At 29.7% G+C, this 11,737-nt stretch overlaps 1 protein-coding gene across 1 annotated transcript; it reads right to left on the reverse strand.

The window, feature by feature from the left end:
• Window positions 1-4,780: 4,780 nt before the first annotated feature.
• On the reverse strand, window positions 4,781-10,095 carry LOC131650672 (alpha-L-arabinofuranosidase 2-like). The gene is made up of 5 exons (XM_058920373.1): window positions 9,669-10,095; window positions 5,697-5,842; window positions 5,337-5,382; window positions 5,193-5,245; window positions 4,781-5,092 (listed from the first exon to the last, which is right to left on the reverse strand). The coding sequence occupies exons 1-5, from the start codon at window positions 10,093-10,095 to the stop codon at window positions 4,781-4,783; spliced, it is 984 nt and encodes a 327-aa protein (XP_058776356.1).
• Window positions 10,096-11,737: the final 1,642 nt, after the last annotated feature.

An 11,737-nucleotide genomic window follows, 5' to 3' on the forward strand; every position in this document is an offset into this window, starting at 1 on the left:
GAAAAGAAAAAGAAAAAAAGGAAAAGGAATGATGATGTTTTAATTTTAACTACTGCAATTTTCTTGATTAATCCAATGAAATAATTTTTAAATGACTTATTTCCCTATTCAAATTTACAAAGGATTTTAAATTTTAGTGTTTTTTTCAAACATATCATTATAGTTTTAGTAGTTATTTGATTTAATTGATGTGGATATTCGGATATTATTTTTCAAATGCACGCTCAAAATTGATTTTATGCTTCATAATAGGTATGTGATGTGTTTGTACCTCACATTAAATTTTCAACTTGTTTAATATAATCACTTCTCATTATGTCATATTCTTTTGTTTTATGCTATAAACCAATGTATAATTAAGTTTATAGTAATTACTATTATTTTCTAGTAAATACAATTAGTAGAGTATGACATTGATATAATTGAAAAATGCATTAGTAAATAAACATTCATAATAGGCATGTGACGTGTTTATACTCCCATCACATTTTTTAACTCGCTTAATAAAATCATTTCACTTGTATGTCAATTTTTTTCTTTATGCTATAAACCATTTAATGTGTAATTATATTTATAGTAATTATTCTTGTCCCGTAACTATAATTAGTAGAGTACGTTATTGATATAATTGATATAATTATATGTTAATATTGCAATGTTTCGACACCACATCCATATGTTTACCATAATCACAGTGGACCTGGCATTTTATTGGTTGGTTCAACTCGAATACAAAAAACACATACTTCATTGTAACAATTTTTGTAAAATATTTTTAAGCACGCCCTAATAATTTATTATCACCTCAATTAGTAAATTAAAAATATATGATTTGTCATTTTTATTGTTATTAGATTTCTTGTACCTATCTTAATTTTGTACTAAAAAATAATGGAATTTATTAGATTTAGTGTTACATTTTGTTAATTAAAACAGAAAAGTAGCACAATCAATTAAATTGTAAAATAAGAAAAGGAATTAATAATAATAATAATATTATTATTATTATATGTGATCAATTTATTTGCTTTAGAATATAAATCAATAAATAACTATCTATATAACAATATAATATTGATATAGTAATCTATTATATTACTTATATTGAACCTTTCATTCTGCTAGTTTGTTGAACTGAGAGAAAAAACATGTATTCCATTCTAATAACATCAATTTTGAAAATGTATATTGATTTTTTTTCATTTTGTATATTTTTTCTTGAATTTTGATTTGGAACGGTATTTCTTATTTTAATTTTTTATTTCAATTTTGTTTTTTTTTATGATTGATTTCAAATGAATTGAATGTCAATTACATTTGCATAAACATTTTTGTTATTGTTCTATTTTTTGTAAAATCAAAATTATGAAGAAAAAAAATGATATTTTTAACATTTTGCATGCGCACATTAAAAAAATTACACAAATTACACTAGTAATATAAATTAAAATTAAAAAAATATACAAAATACTTGTTTATATTATGAGGTATTGGCGAACTAAAAAAACATGTCAACGGATTTGGGAGTGACCGTTTGGACACTAGTAATAATAAAGCTTATTCATATTCTACAGTCATATGAGTTACTTACCATGTAGATTGAAAGGTATGCTTTTGGGTCTTGTTTCCGAGAGCAGATAAGCAAGTAATCCCGAAAGACCAGACCTTGAGGGTAGCTCCCGACAGAAGGTTGGAAGGTAAATCCGGAAGACCTATTCTGGAGGAAACATGTACTTGATATCCAAACATGTGATATGTTCTCAGAGAATTCAATCGGGCAGTGGACACTTAATCGTGGTGCTATGAGTTGACAGGCTTTCCTGTACTAGATAGTGAGGAAACCTTAGGATTTGAGATGGATATGTAGTTTATGTATGTACCCTGCAGAGCCGAGAGGACCTATAAGATAGGGGAACTCACTGGGATTTAATAATCTCACCCCATTCATCTTATATTTTTTCAGGTACCGTGCAAGATCGAGTTTTGTCAGATGCTTGGATCAAGAGCTTTTGATTGGATATCGTGAAGATCGTACCTGATCTTTTCTTCCGCTGTGTATTATTATCATTGTGTAAACATATGTATTGTATCCATCTTCAAGATGATATTGGAATGTATACAGTTATGTCATTATTTCTGACTTGTGTATGTACTCAGTACCAGTTATTAGTATTCTGCTAATATGATTCTAGACACATATTGGTAGGATATTACAATTGGTATCAGAGCAGGTCGACCCTCGACCTAGCTATGAGGCATCATTAGAAAACCTCCTTCTTCCTCATATGTGTGTGTTGCAAGCTCGATTCTACTACCATGTTATTCAGTTGTTGAACTTGATCAACTCACCAACTGGATACATGATAGGCAGGATCACGGTAGAGCCTCCACGAGGATGTGTTAGCCCCGAAGTGACTCGTGTGGTAGCAGAGGTCCAGTAAGGATTTGGGGAGAATTGTCGGACATGGATAATGCTGCATATGCAAGGTGGTTGCAACAATAGTCTCCACGGGAGAAGTCAGGGGAGTTGGAATTTCCAAACACCTTTTGGGACAAAGAGAACCTTTAAGACGGAGTGTATGTTAGAGGAATTAGTTGAAGTGGTAGAAGTCAGTTAATTTGGGAGAATGTTGGAATTGTCAAACATAAGAGGAAAAATTGTCACAAAATAGTTGACACCCCAACTATTGTGGTAAGGCCTAAGACGACTAGAGTTCTAAGATTTCGATTGGATGGAGTGAACCTTCTCTGGAATCTCTGTAGTAGTGAAGTGAATCTATGAAGCACCTAAGTAGGAATGATGTAAAGTAATTCTGTGATAGAGCTGAGCTTGGAGCTATTAGGAATTCGTTACTTGATCATGGTGCCCGTAGCAAACATAGACAAAGAAACGGTTGGATGGAAGAATTTGGGAGTTGGACAGAGGTGTTGGATCTTTCTAATTACTTTGGCCTAGGCAGTACTTTGAGGGACAAGGTTGTTAGAGTCTAACTTGTTTTGGTGTACCTTAAGATTATCATTCGTACATTCATCTAAAGGAAATTTACATCTTAATTTATATTTTGTAGGAGATTATCATGCAGGGGTTATGGGCCGAACTTGCCAACAAGATATTCATTTCTAAAATTTAAAATTTTTTAATTTTAGAACATACTTTCATTATTTTGAAGTTTTTATTTTTTTGTCTAAGGTTTTGAAGAAGAGGATAAATATGTTCCTTCAAATATTTATCCTTGAACAATAGTTGAAAACCAAGCATCCATACTCTTATCTCTTATCGATGGTCAAACTTCTTATATCGAGCGGAATAAGAATGCGTTAAGGATGGATGTTCGCTGCGAAAGCTTCAACACATGTCACTGTCAGGCTTTATGTGTCTGCATTTTAAATCCTTGATTTTAGGGCATATCACTCGATGTTCATACATTTCATTTAAAAAAGGAAATAATGAATTAATTTATTAACATATAGTCATAAATTTTTTCTTGTCTTTAGGTATTCATATTCCACCCGACTATTGGGAAAAACAATAACTATTGATGTTTCATAGGATTACTATGTGATATTTTAAAATTAGGATCAACATTTTATAAAAAAAATTTATACATTTATTGGGTTCATAAACTATTAAGATTATTCACAAATGGTTTATTCACATTGAGAATGAAATTTAAACTAATATTCTTATATCTTTATTACCATTAAATTAATAATACATACACATTTGTGTTTTCTTTTGCAAAACATTACTTAAAATTCAGTAATCCTCGTTACCAATTGAGAATCATGAAAATCATGAAAAACCAGTATTTTATAACTTTTTGCGTGCGCACATTAAAAGAATCACACAAACAAACACGAGAGTGCATGTCATAATATTTATTTAACAAATAATTTAAATTAAATTTTAAGAAAAATACTTGTATATATAACATAATAGTAAAACTTATTCATATTCTACCCTTAATAATTTTGTAAATGTATATGACATAGTACTAAAACTTATTCATATTCTACCATTAGCAATAAAGCTTATACTTTGTTTATGTGTTGTTTGAGTCTTCTATTAGATTGGATACTTCAACCATCAATGGCTTGAACTTATACAATTCTACTTCTCACTACCATACTGTTATGTATTTTCCATACAATTGAAGCTCAACATTTTCAGACTACAAAATTGTTTGTTAATGCTTCTAGTTCATCAGGGAAATATGTGACACTTTTATGTGAGTTATTTGAGGTCAACTTTCAACATTTTCACATTTATCGGAAGGTTTTTTCCTACAAATTTATATTTTAATTCATGTTTTGTAGGATATTATTATGTCGGTTGGGCCGAACTTGTCAACAACAAAGATCCTTTCTAAAACTTGTTTTTTTTTCAATTTTACTTTATGCTTTCATTATTTTCTGAAAATTTTGTTCTTATTTTGTATTAGGTTTTGAATCTTAAGGAAAATTTGTTTCTTAGAATGTTTATCCTTGGACAATAATTGAAAACCAAGCATCCATACTCTTATTTATTAATCAACCTTCTTCTTTTGAGCGGAACAAGAATACGTTAAGTATGAACGTTCGATGAGAAAGCTTCAGCTCATGTCATCCTCAATGTGTCGACATTTCAAATCCTAAGTTTTTGGGCATATCACTTAATGTTCATACATTTCATTTTTAAAAGGCAAGAATAAGTTAATTTATTAACATATGGTCACAGAATTTTTCTTGTCTTCATCAGATTATTGAGGAAAACAATAACTATTGATGTTTCATAGGAAAACTACTTAAACTGTTTAAACTGTTGAATGTTAGATCTTACATGATAGTCATATAAATCAGCCGGATGATCTAATGCTTTATGAGAAGCATCGCAGTTTGAAATGATTTGGATGTCTGGGTAGGCATTCCTGATTGCATCATAAAAGAGATGATAACTTCCTTTGTAGATAGGTATTAGTTTATTTTCGCAGTCTTCATTTCCGACAATAACATATCTAAGGTCAAAAGGAGTAGGATGTCCCATAGAAGCTCTAACGGAACCCCACCTTGAAGTGGGACTTCGTCTTGCAAACTCGATTCCATCAAGAGCATCCTAGAAGTACAATTAAAATTAGAAATGAAAATCCATTAATCATGTAAGTTTGAAATTTCAAAAAATAGAAAAGAGGTTAGAAAAAGAAAGTCATACATACTTGCACATAGGGAAAAATGTTGGATATGTTAGCCTGTTCAGAATGACTGATACCTAAAATAAAAAATCAAGACATAATTGATAATTATCCCATAAAAGAATTAATACTAATTTTTGGCTAAACGCATAAAAAGGACATAGTTACCATTATTAAAAACCCATATAGGAAGTGCCTTTAGGTCTTCTGCTAGCTGCTAAAAAAACAAGGTTAATTGAGATATCAAAAACTGTCACTTTGGAAAGAATATGAACAAGATTGAAGAGCAACGATGGAACATGAGAGGCATAAGAAAGGCATTTATATATAATCATGCCATTATCATTAAAAACTCTTATTACATGCAAGCTATTTTGTATTCTTTGAGTAGAGTAGTGTTAATTAGTTGTGAGGAAAAGGCTAAGAAGTTCAATATACTATGTAACAGTAAAAAAGTTGAAGTAAACAAAAATAGTCAATGTCTTTATGTTCTTAAAGAAAATAAGTGAAGAATCCAAATATACTAACTTGGAGACCCTCATAGAAACCAAAGCCATCATCGGTCCAATAGTTCCAAACATCACCGTAGTGTCCGAGCCTGTTCTCCCAAGGTCCGACAGTTTCTTTCCACCGAAACGCATTTCTTAATACATTTCCTTCAACAAAACAGCCACCTGTTGCAATGCAAATGACAAAATAGCATGTTTTAGCGATTAAAAGTACAGATTTGACAAATATTTTAGGGATTTTGGATATTTAGTAGAGAAAGTATAATTAAGGGATTGAATTGGAGTTTACTTGATTATTGTTCAATAACATACTAACTTGAAATGCTTGTCTTACTAAATGCTATTTTAAATATGTGCTTCAGATAAAAACATTGCAACATGAAATTTTGTGGAGGGCTGCTTTGATTATTTGAAAAACCTTGGACATACAGGTATGCTTTTAAAGCCTGATTCTCAATTACTAAAATACACGTATGCATCGTGGTGGCTGGATTTATGTTAAAGCCCAGTCAACAAATAGGGTAAAAGGGTGTGGTAAATCCAGGATTTATGTTTTATAAGGGGCCTTTAGTAAAAAAAAACTTCAGGGGGCTCAAACCAAAACTCGCTATAATGGCAGGGGGCTTAGTGTATATATATATATATATATATATATATATATATATATATATATATATATATATATATATATATATATATATATCTGTGTCTGTGTGTGCGTGCGCGCTTTTATTCACTAAAGAGGACTAAAACATTTATTTTTCATTTGCAATGTAATAAGTGTTGGACCTTGGGAGAACAAGCCTGTATGTTTTGATAAAGGAAATATATTAAGAAATGTGTTTCAGTTAAAAGAAAGATAATTTTTTTGTACACCTTGTATGAGTGAAAAAACCCTGAAAATACACTTTAGGAGTGTATGACCTGCACTGTGTCGTTTGTTATGTTGCCTATTAAAAGGTATGTGCTATAATACACTTTAGGATCTGGCAAGAGATCCATTCTTTCTCTTTAATTTTTATAAACACTTAGACATGTTTAATGAAAATGTGTAAGATTATGATTTTTTCGGTTGCATTGCAGGAGTATGTGTCATAGACTATATGAACCAAACATTCAAATAACAGCCGGAAAAGAAAAAACCAAAATGGAAACAGAATGATGTTGTTTTAATTTTAACTACTGCGATTTCCTTGATTAATCCAATGAGATAAGTTTTTAATGACTTATTTATCTATTAAAATTTATAAATGATTTTAAATGTTAATGTTTTTTCATACAAGCCATTATAGTTTTAGTAATTATGATTTAATTGATGTGTATATTTGGACATTGTTTGTCAAATGCACGCCCTAAATTAGTTTTATGGTTCATAATAGGTATGTGATGTGTTTGTACCTCACATTAAATTTCCAACTTACTTAATATAATCACTTCACTTGTATGTCATATTCTTTTGTTTTATGCTATAAACCAATGTGTAATTATGTTTATAGTAATTAGTATTTTTTGGCTCAAGTAGTCTAATGACTAGAACTCACCCTTTAAAGGTGAACAAGTGAGACGTCGCAGGTTTAAACTTGCGTCCCTACACCTAATATCCTAATGTCCTTACACATCTACCAACTGAGTTGGCTTAAAGGAATTAGTATTTTTTTTCTAGTAACTATAATTAGTAGAGTATGACATTGATATAATTGAAAACTGCATTCATTAATAGGCATGTAATATGTTTGTACCCCACATCAATTTTTCCAACTTAGCTTAATATAATCACTTTGCATGTATGTCATATTTTTTTGTTTTATGCTATAAACCAATATGTAATTATGTTTATAGTAATTAGTTACTATAATTATTAGAGTGTGACATTGATATAATTGAAAACTGCGTTCTTCTAATAGGAATTCATAGTAGGCATGTGATGTGTTTGTACCTCATACTAAATTTTCCAACTTGCTTAATATAATCACTTCGCATTGCATGTATGGCATATTCTTTTGCTTTAGGCTATAAACCAATGTGTAATTATGGTTATAGTAATTTTTATTCTTTTCAAGTAACTATAATTAGTAGAGTATGACATTAATAAAATTAGAAAATGCATTAGTTAATAGACATTCATAATAAGCATGTGATGTGTTTGTACTCCCATCAAATTTTTCAACTCGCTTAATCTAATCACTTCACTTGCATGTGATATTCTTTTTCTTTTATGCTATAAAACATTTTTGTGTAATTATGTTTATAGTAATTATTCTTATCCTGTAACTGTTCGGCAATAATATAATTATATCCATATCTTTACCATAACCATTTTGGACTTAAAATTTTACTAGCTGGTTCAAATCGAAGACAAATAACAAATACTTTATTGTAACAATTTTAAAGAATATTTTTAAACACACCCTAATGATATATTATCAACTCAATTAATAAATTAAAAATATATAACTTATCATTTTTATTGTTATTTAATTTCTTGTATCTATCTTCATTTTGTACTAAAAATAATGAAATTTAATAAATTTAGTGATACTTTTTATCAACTAAATCAGAAGAGTACCACAGTAAATTAAATTGTAAAATAGGGAAAGGAATTAATACTAATAATACTTATTATTATTATTATTATTATTATTATTATTATTATTATTATTATTATTATTATTATTATTATTAGTGATCAATGTATTTGCTTTAGGATATAAATCAATGAATAACTATTTATACTGCAATATAACATTGATATAGTAATCTATTATTACTTACATTGAACCTTTCACTCTGTTTGTTGGTTGAATTTTAGGAAAAAAAATACGCACTCCATTCTAATAACATCAATTTTGAAAATGTATATTAATGTTTTTCCAATTTACAGTGAATGTTTCTTATTTTATTTTTTATTTCAATTTTGTTTTGTTTTTATGTTTGATTACAAATTAATTGAATGTCAATTATATTTACTTAAATATTTTTGTTGTTCTTTTTGTTGTAAAATCAAAATTATGAGAAAAAATAATTTCTTGCGTGCGCGCATTAAAAAAATCGCACAAACAAACACAAGAGTACATGACATAATATATATTACACAAATAATTTAAATTTAAATTAAAAAAATACCTGTTTATATTTTGACGCATGCGCGAATTAAAAAAATAGACAAATAAGCTTGGGAGTGTCTGTTTAAACGCTAGTAATAATAAAGCTTGTTCATATTCTACAGTTATCAATTTTGAAAATGTGTATGACATAGTAATGAACCTTATTCATATTCTACAATTAGCAATTTTGAAAATGTATATGACATTGTAATAAAGTGTATTCTTTGTTTCTGTGTTGTTTGAGTCTCCTGTTAGATTGGATGCTTAAACCATCATTGGTTTCAACGTATACAATTCTGTCTCACTACCATACTCTTTTGTATTTTCCATGCAATTGAATCTCAATCTTTTCAGACTAAAAAATTGTTTGTGAATGCTTTCAATTTATTAGGGAAGCAAATAATTGACACTGTTATGGGAGTTACTTGAGGCAAGTTTTCAACATTTTCACCTTCATCTAAAGGTTTTTTTCTACAAATTTAAATTTATATTTTGTAGGAGATTATCATGCATGTGTTGGGTTATGGGACAAACTTGTCAACAATAATCTCCTTTCTAAATTTTGAAATTTTCAATTTTACAACATGCTTTCATTATTTTAAAGTTTTTGTTTTTTTTTTGTCTAAGGTCTTCCACCTCTTGCCCTTGTCAAAGGCCCTTACGCATTCCTTGTTACTGTCACCAACCCTTCTATCTTGCAGAGATCTTTTGTTTTACCCCTTATCAATAGTAATTTGTATATGCTTATCATGCCTTAGAGAATAGAGGAAAGATGCAGTAAAGGTTGTATTTCTCCATATCTGTACCTAATTGTTATAACTCATCAATAGTGCAAGTTCCAATCCCATTACTTATGTTCTCAGTCTAATTTTCTTTAACCATAATACTAAGTTGTTCCTTGTTGCCCATATGCTCCAGAGTAAGAACCTTTCCTTCAATAAGATTCTTGATTAGTTGATTAGGACTATCAAGATTCTTGTTCCAACCATGTTGAATGAGATATGTGATAAAATTAATATTTTCACCATGTAATGTCATCACATCTTGCTTGACATTATATTCCTTCAACATTTGTTTAGAGAAACTTTCTCTTCTTTCCCTAAGTTCAGCTTCAGCAGTACACCAAGAAGCACATACTTGCTTCTTATTGATCCAGAAAAACAGATTGTTCCTCAAGGAAAAACATCCATTAGCATTTGATACTTTCTTATTGAATTCAGTGATGTCCCCTTCATTAGGGTGTCTTGTAATTAATTCCTTTGATTGTTTTATCTGTTCTTTAGTAGAGAGGCCTTTATTGGATTGAGAACTCATTGATTCAGTGTTTATGAATTCACAAATTTCCTCCCTTAATGCTTCATTAGTATGCAGATATAATAATTTTCTTAAGGTAAATAACACAGGTAATTGTTAACCCAGTTCGGTGCAACATCACCTACTCTAGGGGCATCCAAGCTAGGAAGGAAATCCACTATGATAGTATTAGTTTGAAGTTCTAAACAATCCTTGTTTTACATACTTCTCACCTAATCAATACCCGTGATATTTATATTTAAGACACTCCTAGATATGAGACCCCTCTCACTTCCCTTTAGTCACAAACCAGTGACAACCTAACAGTGATAGACAAAAGGTAGAAGACACTCTTCAAAGACAACCAATTAGTTCTGCTTAAAAGCTTATGACTGATGAGAAAAGATAACTTGACACACAATCCACTCTTGTTTAAAAGCTTGTGAGTGATTGACAAAATACAACCCTCAATCAGTCCAACTCTAATATCAAAGTGATTAGAGAGTGGCTCATAATTAACAATAAACAATCTAAAACCCTAAACCGTTATCTCATACACACAACTTCTCCAAGTGTTTTTAGGTTTTGAAGGTCGTTATAAAAAGACTTTAGCCATCATGGGCTTGGACTCTTCACGCATATCCAATAACAACAATTGCGAATCTTCTGCTTAAAAATAGGAACAAATATCACATGTTTCCTAAAATGTCTCAACGTCTTATTTTATGAAACAAGTGCACAGTTGAATTATTATTTTTTAAAAACAAAATATTCATTTTGGTGATGTCTAAGGGGAACCGGCTACTAAGTGATTCACAGTGAACCATATCTGAGAACCGTTGGATCAAAAAGTTCTACTCAATCTTATGATACACCTTAAATACTGGGTTTTTCTCTTACTATTAAAAAAATACTTCATCTTCCTAAATTGATAAACTTGTTTTGGTTTATTGGGGACAACCATCAGAAAATAAATATCAATTTTATTATATCCATTCAGTATCCACAATCATCTCTTTTCATCTAAGAGGCGTCTTCTTTTAGCTTTTAAGTTATATAATACTTTCTCCATATTGATTTTTATGTAAATATCATTTGCATTACGTATGGCGCTCGTCAAACCAAGTTGAAAATAATTTCTCCAACTGCTTCTTTTCTTACTTTTTTCTCTGGGAAAGTAATCTGAAAGAAAAATAATGTTTAATTTTAGGATGAGAATCAAAAACAAAAAGAGATAAATTTTTTTTAAAGTCAACATACACTGTGCATGTGGCAAGAAAAAAATTAGTAATGAACAAAAAGAAATAATTTTTAATTTTAATCACAAATTCAATCGATGAAATTAGATATTTGAGTCATGATTTTTAACTCATAAAGGAGTTCAATATTTTTTTTGTCGACCCGCAACACAAATAACTCATTATCATGATTAGTTTTTTTTAAAAGTTTATTTGAACTTGAAATTTCATTGGATTTGAGATAATATAAAATAAGAGGAACATTTTATCATGTCTAATTTGTTGTAAGAGGTCACAAATGGTCAAGAAAATAAGAGAAGAAATTGCAGCCATGGTTGTTTGGGAGAGGAAAAAAATTGATAGAAAGAAAATGACAAACATGCCTAAGAAAAAGAAAGGGCAGAGGTGGATATAGCGCGTCAATA

The sequence above is a fragment of the Vicia villosa genome, linkage group LG2 (assembly GCF_029867415.1).
Source record: "Vicia villosa cultivar HV-30 ecotype Madison, WI linkage group LG2, Vvil1.0, whole genome shotgun sequence".
Lineage (NCBI taxonomy): Eukaryota > Viridiplantae > Streptophyta > Magnoliopsida > Fabales > Fabaceae > Vicia > Vicia villosa.

Bases quoted from the DNA above. Each gene is read 5' to 3' on its own strand.
- LOC131650672 (XM_058920373.1), bottom strand. From the start codon at position 10,095: ATGAGTTCTCAATCCAATAAAGGCCTCTCTACTAAAGAACAGATAAAA. The intron at 5,383-5,696 runs GTTAGTATATTT...TTTTTTTAGCAG, and splicing joins GTTTCTATGAGGGTCTCCAA to CTAGCAGAAGACCTAAAGGC. The intron at 5,246-5,336 runs GTAACTATGTCC...TTTTTATTTTAG, and splicing joins TATATGGGTTTTTAATAATG to GTATCAGTCATTCTGAACAG.